The sequence below is a fragment of the Thermobia domestica genome, unplaced genomic scaffold (assembly GCF_964235325.1).
Source record: "Thermobia domestica unplaced genomic scaffold, izTheDome1.hap1.1 HAP1_SCAFFOLD_574, whole genome shotgun sequence".
Taxonomy (NCBI): domain Eukaryota; kingdom Metazoa; phylum Arthropoda; class Insecta; order Zygentoma; family Lepismatidae; genus Thermobia; species Thermobia domestica.
The window spans coordinates 86,715-109,176 of record NW_027656284.1 but is presented as its reverse complement, the minus strand read 5'-3'; the positions used below and the strand labels follow the sequence as shown (position 1 = coordinate 109,176).

Below are 22,462 nucleotides of genomic sequence, written 5' to 3'. Positions count from 1 at the left end.
GGTGGGCAGGTATGGTGTAGCCAGAATGGAAGAAAGTAGGAACGCTCAAAGGTTTAATTGAAAGTCCAATAGGAAAACGGCTATTAGGAAGACCTAGACACAGAAGGGAGAACAATATTAACATGGATCTCGCAGAAATAGGAATACAAAGTAGAAACTGGATCCAGTTGGCTAAGGATAGAGATCAGAGGAGAGCATTTGGGAACACGGCATTGAACCTCTGGGTTCCATAGACCATAGAGTTTGTTAGTCTATGAATTTCAAATACTTCTTTATAATAAACAATTTGAGATTAAGTTTTATAATTTCTTCGGTAGTTTGGTTGAAAACAATAAATTGAGGCATTCTGGGTAGTAAGGGCGTACTTAACAAAGGCTTGTTTTAGAAAATAACGATTTTAAACTCTTCTCGGGTGAAAATTTCTCTCTTATCACTTAAATATTACTATTGTTGTTGTTGAAATTCTTATTATTATTGTTGTTATTGTGGGAAAATTAAAAAAAGAAGAGACTGTTGAGGTCGCTATTATTACCCGAAAAGCCTCAATTACTCAAAATATTAGTAAACAACAATTGTAGATATATATTTAACATTTTATGTACGTTTTGTAGTAACATGTAATACACACGTGTAAATTTACATTAAAATATCATGGGTATAAAAATAAAATTTTAAAATATAAAATTTTATTATGTTTATAAATATTTCAAAATAACTTCACATTTTTTTTTTTTTTTTAAATCTGCAATATCAAATTGCAATAGTATACTTCTGAACATTTAAAACAAACAAAAAAATACACATTTAATTATTACAACACAGCCTTATTAACGCCTACAAATCTCAGGGAACGGAACTCAGAGTGGATAATATTTTACAGAAGACTTCTTTTTCTTCTAGAATATTTTACACATTCACACATAGTATACATACAAATAAACTCATGCATACTTGATATTTGAACATAAAAATGGAGACACATCGTTCACCAATTATTTATGATTTACATTTTAGTGCTGTTAAAGTATTCGTATTATTGTTCGAATAACGGTCATTCGAATAATTTTTTCAAACAATTACTCGAATGATTGAATATTAGAAAAAAAAAATATTTGTTAGACTATTCAAATACTGGATAACTGTACTCTAGCAGCATTTATTCACACCCATTTATCAATAAAAGTATTATGTACTTTGTGAAATATTATATTGCCTCGGGGTGTTAATTAACCTTACAAGCAACAACTGGCCTTTATTATTTTTTTAAAAAAAATTGTGTGATTGAATACGTCACACACTTGTATTTACTGTAGGAAAATAGGTGCATATAACATACAAACACAATACTTTATTAATGTCAGAATATATCTCAATATGAGATCAACTAATTAGTTTTGTTACACATCAAGTCAGTCAATCTACTAGACTATCACTGCACTGTTAGGTTCATGTCAGCTACTAATATAGAGAGTTCTAATTGCAGTAATATCACGCAATATCCATAGATTTAAGTGTATCGTGTTTTGTTTTAGAGGCATTGAAATGGTCTTCAATTTCTTTTAATGTTTTATTTTTAGTCTCTGGAAGACAGATCATTAGGAATATTGTACCAAAAAATGCTATAGCGCCGTAAAACCAGAAAACGCCAGCGCTTCCTAAAGTTTCAAACATTGCTGGGCAGGTCTTCACAACCAAGAAAAACAGAAGAAATCCTAATGAAGCTGTCGATCCGCTACCAATTCCTCTAACAGCTGATGGGAATACTTCACCAATCATCACCCAAGGAAGAGGAACAAAGCCTATAGACACAAAACACATATAGGTGATTAAGAATATCATGGATAGCCATGCTGTTTTAAATTCTTCTGGAGCAAAATGTAAGAACAGTCCCAGACTAATGAGAGAAGCTGTTGTTCCAATGCCTGATATAATTGCTAATGGTCTTCGTCCTATTTTACGCAAAAGAATACACGCCACAATAGACATTACCATTCTAACAACACCAACTATAATAGTGGCCATATATTCGTTTCCATTACCACCAGTTTCTTCAAAAATGTGTACAGAGTAAAACACAACAGCATTAACTCCAGAGAACTGTTGCACAACAAAGAATATATTTATTATTATGAACGGTTTCAAAAATGACGGTTTAAAGAGTTCTTTAAACTTTTCTGTTGCTGAAGGTAATTTTGTATCTTTTTCAGTTAAAGAGTTCACGAGTTGTTGAAATTCTCTATCGACTTCAGCAGAATATCCACCACGGAGCCACTGAAGAGATCGTTCAGCCTCTTGAAGGCGGCTTTTCGATACTAGCCAATTAGGAGATTCAGGTACAAGTGACATAACCACATAACAAAGAAACGGAATAGTTGCAGCTATACCTGCAACCAACGACCAATCCAGAAAAGTCCCCATTACATAAACCAGAACTACACCAATTGACACTGCAAATGTTGGAGTAGCTAAGAAAAATCCTCTGTATTTTGGTTCCGACACTTCACCAATATACACTTGACCGGGTGGACAAAGTGCTCCAAGACACAGGCCGGTGAAGAAGCGGCCTGTGTACAACATTGGGAGATTCCGTGACGTAGCGACGAGTACCCATCCAAAAACAAATGGAACACACAGGATGAAATGAGTTAACTTCCTTCCGAAGTGTTCCATTAATACTCCTCCTAGTAAACTGCCGAAAATTGTCGGAAGAACAGCAATACCAGCTGAAAAGAGAAAATATCAGAAAATCAGAAATCAGAATATAATTTCAAAATAGCATAATATTTCCATTATTGTTATAATTTAAATAAAATAATACTTCTCACATGATATTTAAGATCAAAAGAGATTTCACTAGACTAGCAATAGAAAATGTGTATGCTGTCATGAAGAAATTAAGAACATTAAAAGTACAGTGGACCCACATGATACGAACTTAATTCGTTTCCTTACACTGTTCGTAAACCGAAATTATTTTTCCCCATCGAAATTATTCTGACTCTCTTTACTCATTAAAGTAATTTCATTGACTTGATAATGTCAGAACAATAAACATTCATCTATAAATAATAGATAGAAAACATGATGTAAATGACGGAAGTACTTTTACTTTCTTGCAAAGAAGAATAAAGTCCCTAAGAGCAATTACCTCTTCTTATTATCTTTACCTCCTGTAATATCTAGAATTTCCTAATACATTCTTTCTAATTACTCGGGTGAAAGTGATAAGCCTAAAAAGTTACTGAAATGCAACCCACGTAATGTTAACGAAAACCACTGAATAGTGAATTTAAAAGATTTGAAATATAGGTTTCTTGTGCACCTTAATATAAAAATGATAAAAGAGTTTCTAAGAAAAAGTGATAATTTATTATAAGTTCCTAAGCACAATAACTTCATTTTTTTAAGGGGGGGATCGTGGCTCAGCGATAGAGTGCTCACTTTTGGTGTGATGGATCCCTAGTTTGATCTCATCCTATTGCAAGGTTTTTTCTAGTTATCTGCATATCAGAAAGATTTTAATGCGAAGAATAATCATATATAAGAAATAATATTACTAAAATAGATTTTTCTTCTATTCTTCCACTATGTGAGTTCGTGCTGGACAACATCGTGTCCTTGGGCTTTCTCGGGTTTTTCCGGTTCCCTCCCATAACCGCATTCCGTCAAAGTTTTCATTAATTATTCGTCACCTTTAAGCTCAAGGGCATAATTATGGAATGTTAAAGATTTCATTTAATTTTATTTCATTGCTTGAAGATGAAAAACAGAATTTTGGACATACGAATTCATCTTTGTCATTTCTAATTACAGAGCAAAGAAAGTTACGCCCGACTTATATCCATGCAAAAAGTGCCTGTATTATATTATTATATTATTATTATTATTATTATTATTATTATTATTATTATTATTATTATTATTAATAATAATAATAATAATAATAATAATAATAATAATAATAATAATAATAATAATAATAATAATAATAATAATAATAATAATAATAATACTGTGGGCACCCATATTGATAGGTAATAAAAGATTGGCGATGCATCCTACTAAGATCTGATGGAGTTTTGACAAGTAGCTTTGTGTTATCAAGTCATTTCAATATTTTTTTATCTGTTCCTCTTTTTTTCTACCCTGTCTCCACTTCAATAATTTTCTCTGCTGAGGAACGAAATTTATTTTTTCACTTAACTCAATTTTAAATATAACAGTTTCAATAATAATACTATAAAAATTCTCCAAATTTTAAGCAATATCGTTAACTGCTGAAATTACCTACTAAAATTTCCTCCACTTTTCGTAGACAATCAAACAGTCATGTGCTGCTTAACCAAGAAGATCTATAGAGTTTTTCATCTTATACCTACAGCTTATATTATATATAACCTCTGTAATTACACGGTATCATACGTAACCACTGAAAATAATAAAGCAGATGAGGCATCGCTTAATCCTCAAACTATCCTCCGCCATTCTGGAGCCTCCATCTAGTTTCCAGGAGAATAAAACCTGGAAACCAGGGGCAGAGACCTCAATTGGAGCTGGTACAGGCTAGGTTGTGGAGAGAGTGACAGCGCGCGTAGAATCCTCGATTGTTGTTACAGAGATTATATATAATATGAGATATAGGTATAAGGTGAAAACTCTACAGATCTTTTTGGTTAAGAAGTATACGAATGCTTAATTGTCTACAAAAAAGGTGGATTGGGGTTGGATAATACAAAACGATAGCAAAAGCACTGCCAGAAATTCCATTACAAACATAGCAATAGGTTCAACCCCAATACGTAAGACTAATTATACAGAAGTGCAGACAATAGCATATAACTGATTGACTACTTATATTAAATTATCCTAAGATTCTTCAACAGATACTTTTGTAATAAGTTTTAATTTCTTTTTTAAATTGTAACTTTCTTCCTAATTATTTCCATTCCTGAAGCATATTTCATGAAGTATTTTAGCGAAGAGCTATATATATACACTTTGGAGTTTATATATATATATATATATATATATATATATAAACTAGTGCTACCTATGAGTAAGTTATTGTAAGATGTTTTGTGAAAATTAAAATAAAATTAACATTCATGTACGTGTTCAACTATTTTCAGTAAATTTCATACATACAAGTATATTTTCTCAATCTGATAACATATGAAATATGTAACTTTCTCTTCATAACTGAAGGAACTTTTAGAAAATTCAATTTGTTTCTTCGTTCCTCACTCTCTCAGGTATACTCAAAATCTACACTTTCGATTGTCACTTTTTCTAAAAAGCATATCTGCTTATGGTCTTTAAGTATTTTAAATGAAAAGTTTTCCCGAAAGGACATTGGATCATGGATTTCTAAGGAAGGAAAACCACGGAGATGATATGCAATTATCATATAACATGAGAATTAGATTTGTAACAAAGGAAACACTGACCAAAGCTTCAACACACCTTGTATTTTAAACTATAATGTGTTACAGTTTTCGGTATGTACCATATTCTTCATCAGATACTATATAGACACATGATTGGTCTATATATGTCTTCATGTCTATATATGGAAGGCTTCAGCCAATAGAATTTAGACTTTTCATAAGGATGATTATATATATGTCTGTATCTTCATTTATGTTTTACAGTGTCTATATAGTATCTGATGAAGGATATGGTAGATATTCGAAACTGTAAGACATTATAGTTTAAAATACAGTGTATGCTGAAGCTTTGGTCAGTGTTTGTTTTGTTACAATATCCAATACAAAGCCATAAATAGTGTTATTATATGAGAATTAGAGCACTCGATTATTTGACTTTTTTCTTTCTTTTCACATTCTCTCTCTCTCATCAGCTTGAAACGATTGTTGAAGACCGAACAGTAGGACGTGTTGAAAAAAAAAAAAAAAAACTTTTTTCTTCGAGATCATGTTTTCCCTTAGCGACCATTTTTGGCCAAATAAAGTTAATATAATATGGAAAAAAATTTCAAATCGACACCTCGATTTATTTAGGTATCGCCATTGGATTAAAATTCGAAAACAAATGATAAAATCGTCGATTTTTCTTTTTTTAAATAAAAGTAAGTGAAATACTTATTATTTTATACCGTGTTATTCTTAGTTATAATTTTTCTATAAATAGTTTCTATAAATAGTTCAAATATATTGTAGAAAAAATAATCAGAAAAATACCTCAAATTTTTTCAGGTACCGCCATCACATTGAATTGTAGGAGAAAAAATTCGATAAATTTGTATATTTGTTAAAATTTCGGAAAAATGTTTAAAAGTGTTAACGAATATTTTATTGTTAGGTATCATTCACAATGGAGTAAAACGTAAATAAAATGAAACTTATTCGAGGGTTTATACATTTGAAAAGCTTAAAATTCCTTAAAAGTTGTAGAAAATTGATTTTAAGATACCATATTGCAGTCTCTGCACCTCTTTACTTATTTCGTAGTAAATTTATTACATTGGAAGTAACTTAGAACTCAGCACGAGGAGGTGACTACAGTTTGAATTGTGATTCTTCTCCACAATTTAATGGGTACTTGAAAAACTTGAGGTATCATTCTGAATTTTTCTTCTACATTATATTTGAACTCTTTTCGAGAACAATTATTACCAAGAGTAACAAGATATAAAATAATAATTATTTCACTTATTTTCTTATATATATATATATATATATATATATATATATATATATATATATATATATATATATATATATATATATATATATATATATATAATGATTTTATGTTTATTTATTTATTTATTTTTCGAATTTCAAGCAAATGGTGTCATTTCAAAAAGTTGAGATATCGATTTGTAATTTTCCTACATTATATTTGGATTGTTTGGAGAACAATTATTACTAATGGTAACATTGTAATGTAATAAGTTTTCACTTTTTTAAAATCACTTTTGTTTCTCGAATTTTAAGCCAATGGCGTCGAAATATTTTCTATATTATATTAACTCTATTTGGCCTATTCGAAGAAAACTTAGTTTGATAACCAAATTAAATAGATCTGTACATCTTGAAGATAAAAAGTACTATAGTAACACTGCGTGAGAACCGACTACAGATCTGTGTTCTGCAAGCTAATAAAGACCACCAATAATCAAACATTAAGCTTTCTCGTGGCTATCTGGTTAACAGACGCGCCTTTGGTATGGAAGATCCGGATTCGATTCATTCTCGGTGTGGAGCTCGTGTGGTTCGGATCTCACATTACGCTGTAGGTCCACGTTTCATATAGCCTCGCTGCTAAAAAGGACGCTAAATGCCAATCCAACCAAAAAAATTACCGAACATTATAGTAAACGCAACCGTGGCCTTTTTTGTAATATGAAAAGCTCTGGAACGCCAGATAGTAAAGGCTGAACTGGATAGAATATAGTCAGCTCAGAGACTAGCAACGCAAATATTTTTAACTTTCTTTTTTATAGTCCGCTATCAATTCAACTACTTCATTGTTGTATCACGACAGTATAGTCAACACTAAAAACAATTTCGCAACGCAATATATATAAAATTGGTCTACGGAAACAATTATACGTGAACATACACACGGTATTAAGGCGTGACTGGACTGGCTGGCGATTTGAAGCTGTCCACGGACAACTCCAAAAACTGATTAGATCCTGATAAAATTTATATGAAACCTGCGAGAAAGTATACGCTTTGAAACAAAAGAAAGGATAATTAAAATCAGTGCAATCTCTGTTGAAATTATGCGTGTGCATGCATACAATGAAATCGGTTATTTCCGATATTATCAAACGTTCAGAAGTTTCATGGTTTAGCTCAGAATAGTATGGTTAGATTCTCATGAAATTTATGTGAATCAACGGAAGAGAATACTTTCAAATAATAATAATAAATCGCTGCACCTGTGTTGAAGAGTTATGCTTGAACATACGCACAACATACATGTATATATCAACGGGTCGAATTGAGAATCTCGTCCTTTTTAAGTCGGTTAAAAACACGTATGTATCTCAGTTCAGAGACTCTCTCTCTCTAGTACATTAAGGAAGATGCTATCCTTCAACTGATTTCGGAATTAAGAACCTAACCATTTATCATGGAACAACACTCCTTGATTTAACTTAATGTATTTGTAACCTATTTTTCAATATTGTATTGCTGATCTCTAAATCCCAAATAATCTTATTACTTGAAAGTTGCCTTCATTATCGAGAAACATTACATTGTTTCGCCTACACTAAAGAACTTTTCAATAATTTCGCTGACAAAAATCAAATTTCCTGGCATTCCCTGATTTTCCAGGTCTGTGGAAACCCTGAGTTTTGTTCTACAATATAATTTAGGAGTACCGCCAATTTAACTTGATAGCTAATTTAACCTAACTTAAGCTTTGCGCTTGTAAACAATATGTACGAAGGTCATAATTAATTACAAAATTGTTACTGTGATTTTATCAAAAGCACAAGGAAATAAGTTCTCCTGTGCATTATGTAATCTGTCTTAGCATCTAAATCTGCAACTTCCACAATCTGCATTATATGGAGTGGGTCTGTCCCAAAGTTTAATGGTATACGTATCTCCACAAAAAGAGTATTTCTTTGGCTCTTGTTTCCTTGTTTGAAGACAACTTAGAAACAATCTAAATATTTTTAGGTTAAAGCACAGAGTTGCTATGAGTAGAGATGGGTACTAAAAAAAAAAAAAATGTTTTTCACACCTCTTCGTTTATAAAATAGTTTCTCCATGACAAAATCTGGATTTTTACTCTAAACTGTATGCTTTAATTTCTGAATATCTTTGTGATTGAATGCAAATAATGCGGAATGTAATGGAAATCTGGAACTACAAGTAAAAGTTCTTTTATTCTGTAATTGTTTACTTTCTCCTTTTCTCTATACAACACCATTCACACGTACGAAAATTTTAGGTTTTAAGCAGCATTTCTGAATACATTTTAAAATCTGAAAGGCTAAACCGTTCCGAGTGAAAAGCATTTAACCAACGTGAAAATGAATCAGTAGACTGTGTATTCTGTGAATACCGTTACGATTTCCAGGATATGTAAAAAATAAGATGTCAATAACTGTAATTGTTTAATTTACTTTTTAAAAAAAAAAAACACCGAGTCACTTCTTTTAAATTTACATTAGTATTATTTAAATTCCATATTGCATTCTAGAAATATAGCACTTTACGTTCAAGTGTTATACCTTGGTGTATATATAGCTCCTTTCCCCTTTTTCTCTTGTTGTATTTGACAAGAAATTATCATTTAAAGAAGAAAAACTGCTACACAACTTCGTATGAATATTTTCTGTACAGTATTTCGACCAATGTTTCACCTCGCGTTAAGATTTATTTTTAAAAATAACAATGGCCATTGCTTTCTATAATTATTGTGTATCTGAAGTATCTTTCTTATTATACTGGAATTGAATGGAATGCTCCTGTGAAAAGAGTGTTCTACAAATTTGAGAAATTGTTTTAATATACTTGAATAGTTACTATATTGATCAAGAACTGAAACCGGAAGAGAGAATAAAAGTGCGAGATGTGTTTGTGTTTAAGTAGGACAAACGAAAAGAAAGTGATACACATAAATTATAGAATATTTTAATGACTTAATGAAATTCTGTCTTTTATTATTATTATTATTATTATTATTATTATTATTATTATTATTATTATTAGCAATATTTTGCAACAAACACACGCACATTATCAATGCAAAATTAATGATTATCTTATTTCAGGAGATAGAAAAATCACGGGAAAAACTAAAAATGAATATAGATTTTTCTTCCGAATACTGATTTAGATTCACTTTCCCCTCTTAATGGAAAAAATGAAAGAATCAATTTTTAGTAAGCAAGATCCTGAACTTTCATTATCTACTGAAACTTTATTGTGTCTCGTTTTACTTGAGTTGATTTTGAGTTTAAAGTCCCTTTCAACAGCAAGGCTATATGAGACGGAACCTACTGATTAACGTGGAATCCGAACCACATGAGCTCCCGCTGGGAATCGAAGTCGGGTCGGTGTGTCTTGTTTTAATAAAATATTTTCTCTAATCTTTTGAATACTAAGCTGATTCTGATGTAGGTAAGACCATTGGTTCCGGGGCGATTTTTAGAAAAGATGTAAATATCATAGAGTTACTTTTAAGCATTCGTAATTGGACTCAATACGAAAAAAAAAAAAAAAAAAAAATAGAATACATAGAACAGAAACAAATTATCAAAATACATGAACATATGTTAAGTTCCTATCATTTGACATTTATTTTTATTTCTCTATTTATTTTTAATTTGTCTGAGCTCTAAGTGTGATTTTAATTTGGTTCTGGCTCTCAATGGATTATAAATTGCCTATCACTACTATAAAATTTTAAAGTATAGTACCTTTTCATTAAGGTTACCATTTCTGGTAATTTAGTTTTACAATTGGTAATTTTATCTGTATACTGATTTAGTATGCACTTTCCGTTCAACTGTAATATTTAGTGGTTTCTGAAAGATTACTTGCAAATAATACGATATTGAATAATTGCTCTCGGATTTCCATTGAATACACTGTAAATCAAAGTTAAATTATATATATTTTCAGATGATTGTACTAGACGCTAGTTAATTTGTATATCATGAAGGGCATGTTACTTTAATAGTATTTAAAAATACCATAATTAATAATGCAGTACTTTACTGGCCTCGATGGGAATGGAGTAATTTGGGAACAAACAAATAAGTAAAATAATAAGTAGAAATTTAAATAATATATTGCATTACTATGTTGATTAACATTGTAAACGAGGTTATGTTAGAGATTAACAAAGAGATATTTTCAAAACAGTTTATGTTAGTTTCAGTGACGGATCTAGACGGTAAAAACGGGGGAGCAGGCCAAACCCAAACTATGATAAATATATTATGAGTTTACTATAAAGTTTCAAAAATATGTAAATAATATCTTAAATTATTTTTTCCACTCAAAAAAGTGGAGGCCTAGGCCCCTTGGCCCTGGACCAGATCCGCCACTGGTTGGTTTGTTTAATGTCTCTTTGACGAAAGTATCCAGAAGACTGATCTAGTCAATACATACTTCCTTGAGAACTGAACCTTCTGCTCTGTAGTTCCAAATTTTCAAGATATTTTTATAATGAAGCATTTGTTGGTATCAATTAACATATTTCCTTTTTGATTATTTATATTTATATTCAAAATATTTATTGGATCAAATGATCCAATATATTTCAGGCAAAAATTTTCTTCTAGGCCTTATATCTAGAGAACTACATGTAGTGTACCCAAACCAAAACTAACAATTTACTCAGTATGCTGTGCTTATTCCGTTAAAAAAAAGTACGAAAAATCGATTTAGGGGTCGTTCAAAAATTTTATGGCCCCTGATTCAAAAAATTCAATATATTTCATGCAATCAAACATTTTATTCTACGCCCCATATTTTGAGAACTACATATAGTGTAGTCAAACCAAAATAAACAATTTACTCAGTATGATGTGCTTATTCCGTAAACAAACAAACAAAAAAGTATGAAAACACGATTTAGGGGCCCGTTCAAAAATTTTGCGGTCCTTGATCCAAAAACTAATTATTGGCCAAGTTTGAAATCTTTTTATGCATTTTTTGGATCATTCCCAAAATTCTTGGCCAAGATTGCAATCTTTTGATCCATTTTTTTGATCATTCTTAAAATTCTTGTTTTTATATTTCGTATGTTTAAATTTATTTTTTTCTACAAATCTGTTTGTTAGAGCAGTCAAGAAAAATTGTTGATAATCTTCCATACAACGAAATATCTTAAATTTAATAATGATGTTAAAAATTATCATACAAAAATAAGTTACACGTATAAGGATTATTTTATCCAATTTCCAAAATTTAGTATAGATTAAACCTATTAACTTATGAGTATGTTAAAATTGCACATTTATAGATATGACTCTACTGAACTATGTAAATGACTGTTGCTGTTCATGAAGAAGGTAACCATCATGACAAATGAAATGAGATACTCTCTGACTGTTAAATGTAGACACATTCTTCCTGCTAAATACTTATTCTTTTTACTACGTATATGAAAAATCAGAATATAAGAACATGAACAAGAATATATCTTTTGTGGGCAGGAAGGATTTTGTGCTAATATATTAAGAGCTTAACCAGAGTTTAACAATGTTTGCTTAACAATCTTCATTTCTATTCATTAGTTTTCGTTCACTTTCGATATTTTTTTTACTAAAAAAAAATTCACCAAAAGTAAACGTTAATCAAAGGATGTAATTGAGAAACTTGATAATTATCATTCTAATCTTTTATATATCTGTAATATAATGCTAAAAACAATATCTATGCATATTAACATTTTTATTGAAAGTAAAGCAAAAGGCTTAGTTTCTGCAAGAAAAAAAGCAAATGCACTTTCAAGGAAGTGAAATCAGAGAAATGAAAGTGGAAAACATCGAAATATAGAAACAAACAGAAAAATCATACAGGTGAAAGGCCAAGACTGAAAAATATATAACCTGATCGCAAAGCAAATAAGGGTTAGAAGCGTCAGAATAATCTGAAGTAGCAGAATTGTCAGTATTATCAGACTTGTAGATTGATTAATTTTCAATACAAAGTCAGCATCATGGTCAACATAGTTTCTAACTCCTCTTTTGTACTGTAAGTAAAAACCTTTGATTATCAGTTATGTAAAGAGACAATATACAATAAGTTCATGTGCATGGAGATTTTCCTCCTAGACAGGCTTAATTCATTCAAATCAAAATTCTGTTTCTATCAATGCTTTTGTTTAATTAAATGAAGCTTTGTATCAATAATGTAAATAGATAGATGCATCTAACCTATTCTTTTCAATTACAGAGGTTGTTCAGCCTACGTTTGGCCGATTTCGTTCCTTCCCCATCCCGGGCAGAATGGGCTCACCCGACCTGGCTCGTGGCGTTCTGCAGTGTTGTGCAGTGGCTTCCTGAGAACGGAGTTGTTTTCCTGCGCGGACGACAATAACGCACAAAACAGGTCCATTGTTGTGAGTGTTGTGTTAAATTTGTTTCCAAGTTTGTGGGTTTCCGCTCTGTGACTAAAATGCCGCGAAACTAAGCCGGTTTTGGGACGGCTATGTTGCGGCCCTTTATGACGCCCACTATAGTGTTTCTGTCATTAGAAAACAGTGCAATAAGAATGGTTGCAACATCAGTTTAAGTTGAATAAAAAATGTTATTAAAAATTACAAGGGCAACGAAGCTCCACCATTTGGATCACCAACAAAATTGCCTAGGAAGCGGGAATGCACCAAACCCACCTCAACCATCCAGAGGAAACTTTGCAAAATGGCAATGCAAGAAAATCCGCCAACACAAAGGTGCATGGCTAATCGTCCTGACGTGTCTTTGGGGACTGTGAGCCTGACGTTACACCATCAACTCAAGCTGGAAAAATTCATGAAAGCTCGCGGCCATATTCACACGGATGCCCACCAAAAGGAACGAAAGTGTAACGCCCGGAAGCTGTACGAACGACATCTGATAAAACAAATGTGGATGTACGTCGTAACGCTCGATGAAGCATTTATTTACCTTTTCGACTGCGGCAAACCGAGAGCAATCATGTACCGAGAGAAAGGCGCCAAGAACTTCAGAAGGTGGGTCCGTGTCTGTAAAGAATCCTTCCCAAAATGGTTCATGGTCGTTACTGGCTACTGTTACCGAGGTAAACTTAAGATTCGTAGGGTGGCGAAGAACTGCAAAATAAATTCGCAGTGTTTTCAAGAGCAGATCATGCGGCCGATCTACGGGTATGAGATTTCAACAATGTACGGAAATTGCGCCAATCTGCTGCGCATTCACATGGGCAAGGCCTCATCACATACCTCACGATCGTCCCTCGCATTCTACAGGGAGATGGAGGAAGCAAGTGGTATACAGGTGATACCTTTCAATGAGGTACCTGTTAAATCTCCAGATGCAAGCCCTATGTACTATTGTGGATTTGGATTGCTGAAGCGGGCTTTGAAAAAACGGCGTGTGACAACTGTGGAAGGACTTTGGAAAGCTGTGCAAAGGGAATGGGACAAGATGCCCCTCCTAGTTCTTCAGAGAAGCCTATTACAGTGTAAATTGCGCTGTCGGGCTATTGTTAGGAACCAAGTTAAACACATCGAGCACTTACGGACCTGGCGCCATGGATTCTTCTAAATTTTTAGGTAAGTCGAAATTGGCCAAATGTAGACTGAACAACCTTTGTACTAGCGAGATTTCAACAACCTGTATTTCTATTATTTGGATATTCTAAGTAACCATGTATTATCTTCTGAAATATCTATCTCAAAACTAACAGTATTCATAACTAAAGAAAATATTCCTCTTAAGCATCAAACATCAATTAATATCATTCTTAAGTTACGAAACATATCTGATGTTCTTTCTCTCAAACTAATTAACATACCGTAATATTTATTAACTATTTAACCACACCAAATTGTTAGAATGATGATCAATTGAAAAGGGAAATTCGAGCAGGTGATTGGAAGATACAATTTTGTACACTAATTTAGAACTTTAATTACTTTTTACTCAGCAATTTAGTTCCTGTGGATTATCAACTTTTTCGACCATACCCTTCAATTACTGAACAGAAGTGCAGCTTTTGAGGCAAAGATGTAAACGTTTAATAAGAATAAATAACTTCAAGAATAAAGAAACTACACTTCATTTTCCAGCGTTACCTCCTTTATGCATTAGTATATCTATATTTTTAAATATGTGTTGTAATATTGTAGGCAAAGAAAAATTTTTGGAGGACATTCTTTATCCCCTGGCTTTACAACCCAAAAAGGGCGATAAATGAACAGACAGCTTTTTGTTAGGAAGTATGCACATCAATACATCGGTTCTACAGCTGTCATTTCTGGCTTTCTACATTGAACTATCCAACTGATTCATGATATTGAGCCAACACCGAAACATCTATGTTCGCACATGAAGCTAAGAAGTCCTAATCAATATGGGTCCAATTGAAGTTAATGTAAATCAATTTAGAAACTGGAGAACCAGGGAAAACTTCTGAAACTTCGCTAATAATGACTAAATTGTGGAAATTCTTGGAGTGGGAGATAAGGGGATTAAAAGATGGTCTCTTGTAAAGTACTAGTCAAATGGGAATTTTTCACACAAAATCTGATTTAGCTATATAGTTCTGTTTCTTGTGGAATATGATTTCATTCGTTCCTTGCTAGGAACTTGTTTAGTTAAAAGTCTAATCATAAATTTAAGTGATTAGCTTTGATTAGTATATTATTTGATTTTTTTTTTAAAGAAACAAATTTAAAAGTTTTGGGTGTACATTTATTTGTCATGTATATTCAAATTGTAAACACATTTAAAACAAATATGGATGGTGATTTATAATTTTCACTGAAGTTTATATAATTTTCAGCTTAGTATAAGGTCAAAATAAACATTGAAAAAATAAAATATAACGCGGTGGGAAAAAGTATTGCTTGAAACCTTTCGTGCAATAAGTGTTAAAAAGCATATACCGGATACTAGAAACAGTACTCCTATTTCGGGTTTATCAAAACATTTACCGAAATCAGGTCATGAAATCACATCGTATTATTAATTAATTTATAATAATAAAAATAATATAGAATGTTACAAATCGTTTGAATTTCTTTGATTTTTATCAATTCTCAGATAAAACTCAGATGTCAAGTTCAATATTGATCAATGTTGCTTAAATAATAGTTTGACATTATGTTGAACTATATTATCCAATGGAAAACAAGTATAAAATCCATAAAAAGTTCACCCTTTAAGCCCATCATTGCCAACACTTCACTGAAGACCTTCACTTTAGTTTCGTGAATCATTCGCTTTCATTAACCAACCGCCTCCTTTAGTCTAAGTCCATATGCGTGGGATGTTAAAGATTTGATTTTTTTTTCTTTTTTCTCGTTTGGTATTCTTATTTGACCACCTACCATCTAGGTAGATCTTGTCCTCATGAGCCTTCTCATGATCACCTACTCCTACCTTGCTTATCCTTTGATATTGATACAAGCATTGGAATGAAATATCAAGGTTAAAGTGTTGACAATCATATGCTCTTTAGGACACCAGATATGATTTTTATTACAGATGAATGTTATTTCCATTTTTTGCCATTAATAAATTATTTTAATATCAGTTACTTTCAGATTTTTTTGCCAACAAAATTTTCCATTCTTTTAGCTTTTAAACTAAGTCTTTAACAAAGAATTAAATTTTGAAACTTTTTTTTTATTATTTTTTATTTTCAATAACCAACGTTTATCATATACTTACCAACCCATGAGGCCTCTTCTGTGTTAATTGGTATAGTACTATTTGGATGCCTTAACTGGGGCAGTGCCACTGCAGAGTACCCTACTGTCATGCCAAAGCTTATTCCAGCCAGTACAGGACCCGTGGCAGCCACAACCTACAAATAGACAACTTCAGTAATTAAATCGTAAAGTATATTAGATTAATTCTATTTTGTATAATATGATAAATATGAATAAAAAGTTACGTTTTATATGTAATTGGACCAATGTTTTCACTTTTTCTCTTTTTTAGTTTAATGTGTTAATACAGAATTGGAAGGTCTCTAATTCTTTCGAGTATATATATAATCAATATCAATAGGTTCAACATATCGCCCCCAGAAAGCAGAAAGGTGCTAAGCGCCATAATGCAAATTTCTCAGATGAATAAAAACGAATGAAACTAATTAATTCCGATTCTTTCTTTCTTCAATAGAATTCAGTTTTCACTGCAGACCTTTCATATTGTCTCCTGCCCCTTGTCTCCTTTCTGCACAACATTAAGCATGAAATGGGTAGTCAGGATATGCGCTTAGTTGGAAATCAAGGAGAACGGCGCTTAGCACCTTTCTGCTTTCTAGGCTCGATATACATTTAATTTCGAGTGATTTTATAGAAGTCATTGATCCTATCTTATATTGATCATTAGAGTTGCTAATTATACAGGGTATTTCAAAACAACACCGACAACGTTTGGGAGGTGATTCCTGACACCACGATAAAACAAAACAAAAAAAAAAAAGTATAGACCAACTTGGGTACACAAATGCTTCCTTTCGGAGCTATAGGCTGCCGAAATCATGAAAAAAATGAATTTAAATATCCATAGCTCCAAAGCTATGGAAGCTACCGCAGTCAGGTCAAGACTTCACTTAGGAACTACTATGTGCCCTATCCAAATATCCATGTTTCAGAATCCTGCGGTACTTCCACAACATTTTTTATAGAGGTAATTGGTGAGTACTTCAAATTATATGTCCGTAGCCAAATTCCCTCTATAAAATCTGTTGCGGAAGTACCGCAGGATTTTGCATTGTTGACAACTCCCATTAACTGATTTCCTGTAATTCTTATTGTATCAATTTCTTATATTGAAAATAAGCAAACGGGAAATAGATACTAAGGGGATGGGAAGATTAGAAACCTTTTCCCAAGAGTCTCAACACAGGATAAAATTGCATTTTATCTATCTATCTATCTATCTATCTATCTATCTATCTATCTATATATATATATATATATATATATATATATATATATATATATATATATATATATATATATATATATATAGTGGCGTATTTAGGGGAGGCTTCCGGGCTTAAACCCCTCCCGAAATCTTACTCATTATAGTAAGGTATATGAAATATCTTGCAGAATTTTCACATTTTCAGGCAAAGCCCCCTGAAACAAAATCGTAAATATGCCACTGTATTGATATATATTACTCCTGCATGATATACCTTTCCGGATATATCTTTCCTGCATGAATAAACTGAATGTGAGAAAATTTTGGAACTAATTTTCCTATTTCAAGATTTTGCTTTATCACATGCAAAATGAAACACTTGCAGTAACATGCGTTCAGCTGGAACACTGTGCATTGTAGTGTTTGTTTTCTTCCTAAGTTACTTCAACTTACAGATTGTATTTGATGCGCTGAGACATGATTCTCCTAATGCATTTCAAAGTGGCAATATTGAAAATGTCTCTCGTGGTAGTATACGGTAGTGATTGATTTATAAATATACAATATATTTGTTGATGTTTAATATGTCGTCTACATGGGTTCCTAGCTTTAACTTTTTCTAAAATACTCTCTCCATACCAGTGGCGTCTCTGACATGAAAAATTTGGGGGGGGGGACATAAAAGAAAGTACTGCATAGCCCAACATGTTTATTATCTTCGATTCCATTTGTTACCTTTCTGCTGTCACGGACCCCCTGAGGTATATCAATAACTCATCGTTTAACAGCCTGAATATTATATTCCAAATAAATATAATAATTATTATTTATGTGTTGTTCTGTCGTTAATAAATAAATTAGAATAATATGTTGAATATTTTGTACAGGCCTCGCAGGGATCACGAGACGCAGGACTTGTAGGCCTTGGTCGAATTTTTGCAATCGCAAATGCTTTCTTAAGTCTTCTTACCAAGAAGGTTGAGGAAGCCTAAGTTCGTCTTTCCGACAAAGTCTTCTCGGACCCCGCTTGCTCATATCAATACGGCCCTGTGAGACAATGAAACTTCGTACTTAGCAAAGGCTCCCTCTAGTCCGTAACGGGCCCTTGCGCTTATTCGCTTTCACCTGTTGTCTCATAGGTACACTGTTCATATATACTACTCAACTTCCCTTTCCAGGTTCTCCTCTGGAAAATCTATTATGGGAGTATATATATGGGAGCTTTAAGGACCAGTGCCAAGGGTCCTCAACTTGGCCAGCCCGATACTGGAGAGAAGTTAGGACCTCATAAGCCAAAGTTAATTACTACCATCAGTAAGTGAAAAGTAAAAGGCGTACTCATCGTCGAAAGTTTAAAGCTGATTTTACCAAAACAATAAATGGCTGACAGATTATGAAATTAAAATATTTGTCTTTATTTGGCGAAGATTCGCAGGTGAACCTGAACCGGTGTAATTAACTTATGACATTTGGGTGAAACAGGGGCGGAAACAGGGCTCCAAACTTTGGAATGGGTTTTATTTATATATATAACATAAGAAAGTTTCCTCTTCTGGGGGGGGGGCGATCGCCCCGATCACTTCCCCCTGGATCCGCCCCTGGGGTGAAATAGTAAAGAAACATAACTATAAGAAACGCATTAACAATACGTTAAAATGAACTGGTATGGGTGCGCCAAATATTTCATTAACCTCATTGCAGGTATTATATTTCTATGAATTATGGAATCTTATTATAGTAATTGTAATCCCCATCGCTTTTTCTGTCCACCCTCTTTTCTTCTTTTCTAGGTCAAATATGAAAAATCACTGAAATAACGTATCTAATCATTTTAAATGAGAAGTGCAAATACCGAATTTCATATCTCTAACATAAAGGCCCAAAGGGGTTTCCCAGAGCTGGTAAAAATTTAAGCATCTTAGGAACCACTTTGACCCCCCTCTTATCTTTATTCAGTTTTAAAAATCAATTCACACTTTGCACTAACACACATTGTATATACACAAACAATAGTAAAATACAATGGTACTTCGTAACAGAAATCTACGTGATAGATTTATGTATAACTCTATTCAGTTCCCCTTCTATCCCGTTCTACCTTCTTTCTGACTGTTAGTTCTGTTACAACACTTATCATACAACCTTTTAATACTTATACAGGGTGCGGCACGTAAAACCGGCCCGTCGTAATATTCTGGTATATTGTGTTTTTGGCAACACTCAAATAATCTACCTTCCTACCAAGAGATGGCGTGTCGAGGTCGGGTCGACTTACGTGACCTGCAGCAGTCACGTGCAGCCGCAGCCAGTGAAACTTGTCGAAACCAGTTGAGAAAAAGGCCTCGTTGTGTTAAGCCGGGTGAGTGTCAGTGTGTGATAATGCCGTATTCGATACCCGAGCGTGTTGCCATTGTTGAAGGGTTCATTCTCACTGGATCTTTTGTGAAAACAAAATTTGTTTCGGGAGAAATTTCCAGGACGTTCTGTGCCAGCAAAAAGCACCATTCAGGAATTGATTGAAAAATGGCAGCGTGCAGGATCGGTTCAAAATGCTCCCAGGAACAGACGACCATCTGTCTGCACACCTGAATTAAAGATGCAGGTGAGGAGATAATGACAAGAAGTCCTCGAAAGTCAACCAGGAGATTGAGTCGACAGGTTCATGCGAGTGAGAGAAGTTGCAGATGTGTTTTAAGGGACTGAAGTTAAAACCGTACCGGATAAGTATTGTGCAAGAACTGAAGGAGCCTGACCTGCAGAAGAGGGTGCATTTCTGTTCATGGCTGTTGAGCAATGTTGCCAGTGGTTTCTTGGATCCACTAATGCTCATCATGAGTGACGAGGCGTGGTTCCACCTGTCTGGGTACGTAAATTCCCAAAACAACCGGTATTGGTCGACAGAAAATCCACACGCAATCCACCAGGTACCCTTGCATGATGAGAAGATTGGTGTTTGGTGTGCCATTTCCGCCACACGCGTTATTGGGCTCATATTCTTTGAGACGACAGTGAACAGTGACGTGTATATGGGAATCCTGGAGGAGTTTTATACACACTTGACCGAAGAGGAGCGTCAGTTATGTTACTTTCAGCAGGACGGTGCAACATGCCACACATCAGATGCATCATTGTCCCTTGTGCATGAGATGTTTACACCAGAGAGGACAATCAGCAAAGGCTTGTGGCCTCCTCGGTCACCAGACTTGTCCACGTGTGACTTTTACTTATGGGGACTGTTAAAGGGAAGAGTATACGAAACAAATCCACACACAATTGAAGAACTCAAGATCAGGATCCAGGATGTCACCAATAGCATTACAACACAAGAACTGACAAGGGTATATATGAATCTCCTCAATCGTGCTCATATGTGTGTTGAAGTGGGCGGAGGACACTTTCAGCACCTGCTGTGAAGGTGAGTAGTCATATTCAATACATTACATTTCATTTATGTGTTGTAGTTAATCATATTCAATACACTACATTTCATTTTATGTGTTCACTTTATGGGCCGGTTTTACGTGCCGCACCCTGTAGTTGTGTAACCCTAAATAAAATACAAAGATTTAACAGTCCAATAATAATAAAACAGGCAAGTCAATAACTAACAAACATTATCAAGCACACCACAAACCAAGTTATGAAAGATAAAGCAATACCATTCAGCAACAATACTATTATAACAACATTATAACAAAATTATTTAACCAACATCTCCAGTATAAAAATGAAATAAATAAATATAATGAACAAGAAACCAATTATTAAAATACCAAAACTCATTAAAAGCCTTTCATTCTGTTATATATAAACAAAATCGTCTCAACACTACATTAAAAATTTCTAAATCATCATTATTCGTAAACTAATAAAATTAGTTGGTATAATCTAAATGTGCGTTAAGAATGCCAATACTTGATTTCAGAGCTAGTACAGCAATACGCTTGAGAATAAATTAGGTACATTAAATTCTTTCAAAAAAAAATTTAAGGACTTTTACTAATTGTACAGGGAAAAATCCGTTCTCCGGACAGCGGTATATTGTACAAATATACGGTATCTTCTTGCTTACTATAGAAATCAGTACAGAGCATACGTTATTCGCATGCTACATAGGCACTGCCCTTAGATGTTACATCATGCAGTTGCAGGATGTCTGACATCTAACAGTTTTCGGTATATCACATGTATATACTTATGTTACCTTCGTAAGCTATATGTTATATACGTCCATTTGTATGTGAGATCCTGACCGTCTACATTGTTTCATACAGAAAGTACGTATAGATGGAACATTTTACAGAAAGTATTATAAAACATGCGTTTTCAGTTATACGTCTGCTGTACGTTAAGTCCAAAAACTACAGGAATTACGCATGTAATCTATCTTTTTAAGTACGCCACCTACAATTTCTTTCTCAGTGTGCTCCCCTGGAACCAATAATTACCGGTGGTACCTTGAATTTCTTGTTATCATTAAATTTTCCTTTAAAACTTCATATTTAGTAATTTTCTCTAATAAAGCTGTCTCTTCCATCTTGCCTTCTTCAAATCGAATTGTAACATCAAGGATATATCTATGAGTGAGATTTTCAACTATGAGATCCGGTTTCAGTTTACCTTTACTGGTATCTAATTCTAACACTTTGCCGATTCTAAACCCCTTAATCTGACAATGCTTCTCCAGGATGTTAACCACTTGATTATGTCTAAATATACGGCGGTTACCATGTTGAATACATTTTCCCAAAACATGGGCCATGGACTCAATCAGTCCCTTGCAAATCCCTTGCAAATGCGTACAAATTCAACATTTAGATTTGGCTGAGCTCTAGCCAGAGCTACCCTAACACCACAAGTGTTAGTACGATTTTCAATGCGTCTATAAACCTG

At 33.3% G+C, this 22,462-nt stretch overlaps 1 protein-coding gene across 1 annotated transcript in view; it reads right to left on the bottom strand.

The window, feature by feature from the left end:
* Positions 1-577: 577 nt before the first annotated feature.
* The window catches only part of LOC145677054 (facilitated trehalose transporter Tret1-like), a 105,207-nt gene continuing 83,322 nt past the window's right edge, over positions 578-22,462 (bottom strand). The window contains exons 3-4 of the mRNA XM_081747742.1: positions 16,361-16,496; positions 578-2,723 (exon numbers count right to left, since the gene is read on the bottom strand). Coding sequence (XP_081603868.1) covers positions 1,489-2,723; positions 16,361-16,496 — 1,371 coding nt within the window. The 3' untranslated portion in view covers positions 578-1,488. The remainder of the gene's footprint in view (positions 2,724-16,360; positions 16,497-22,462) is intronic.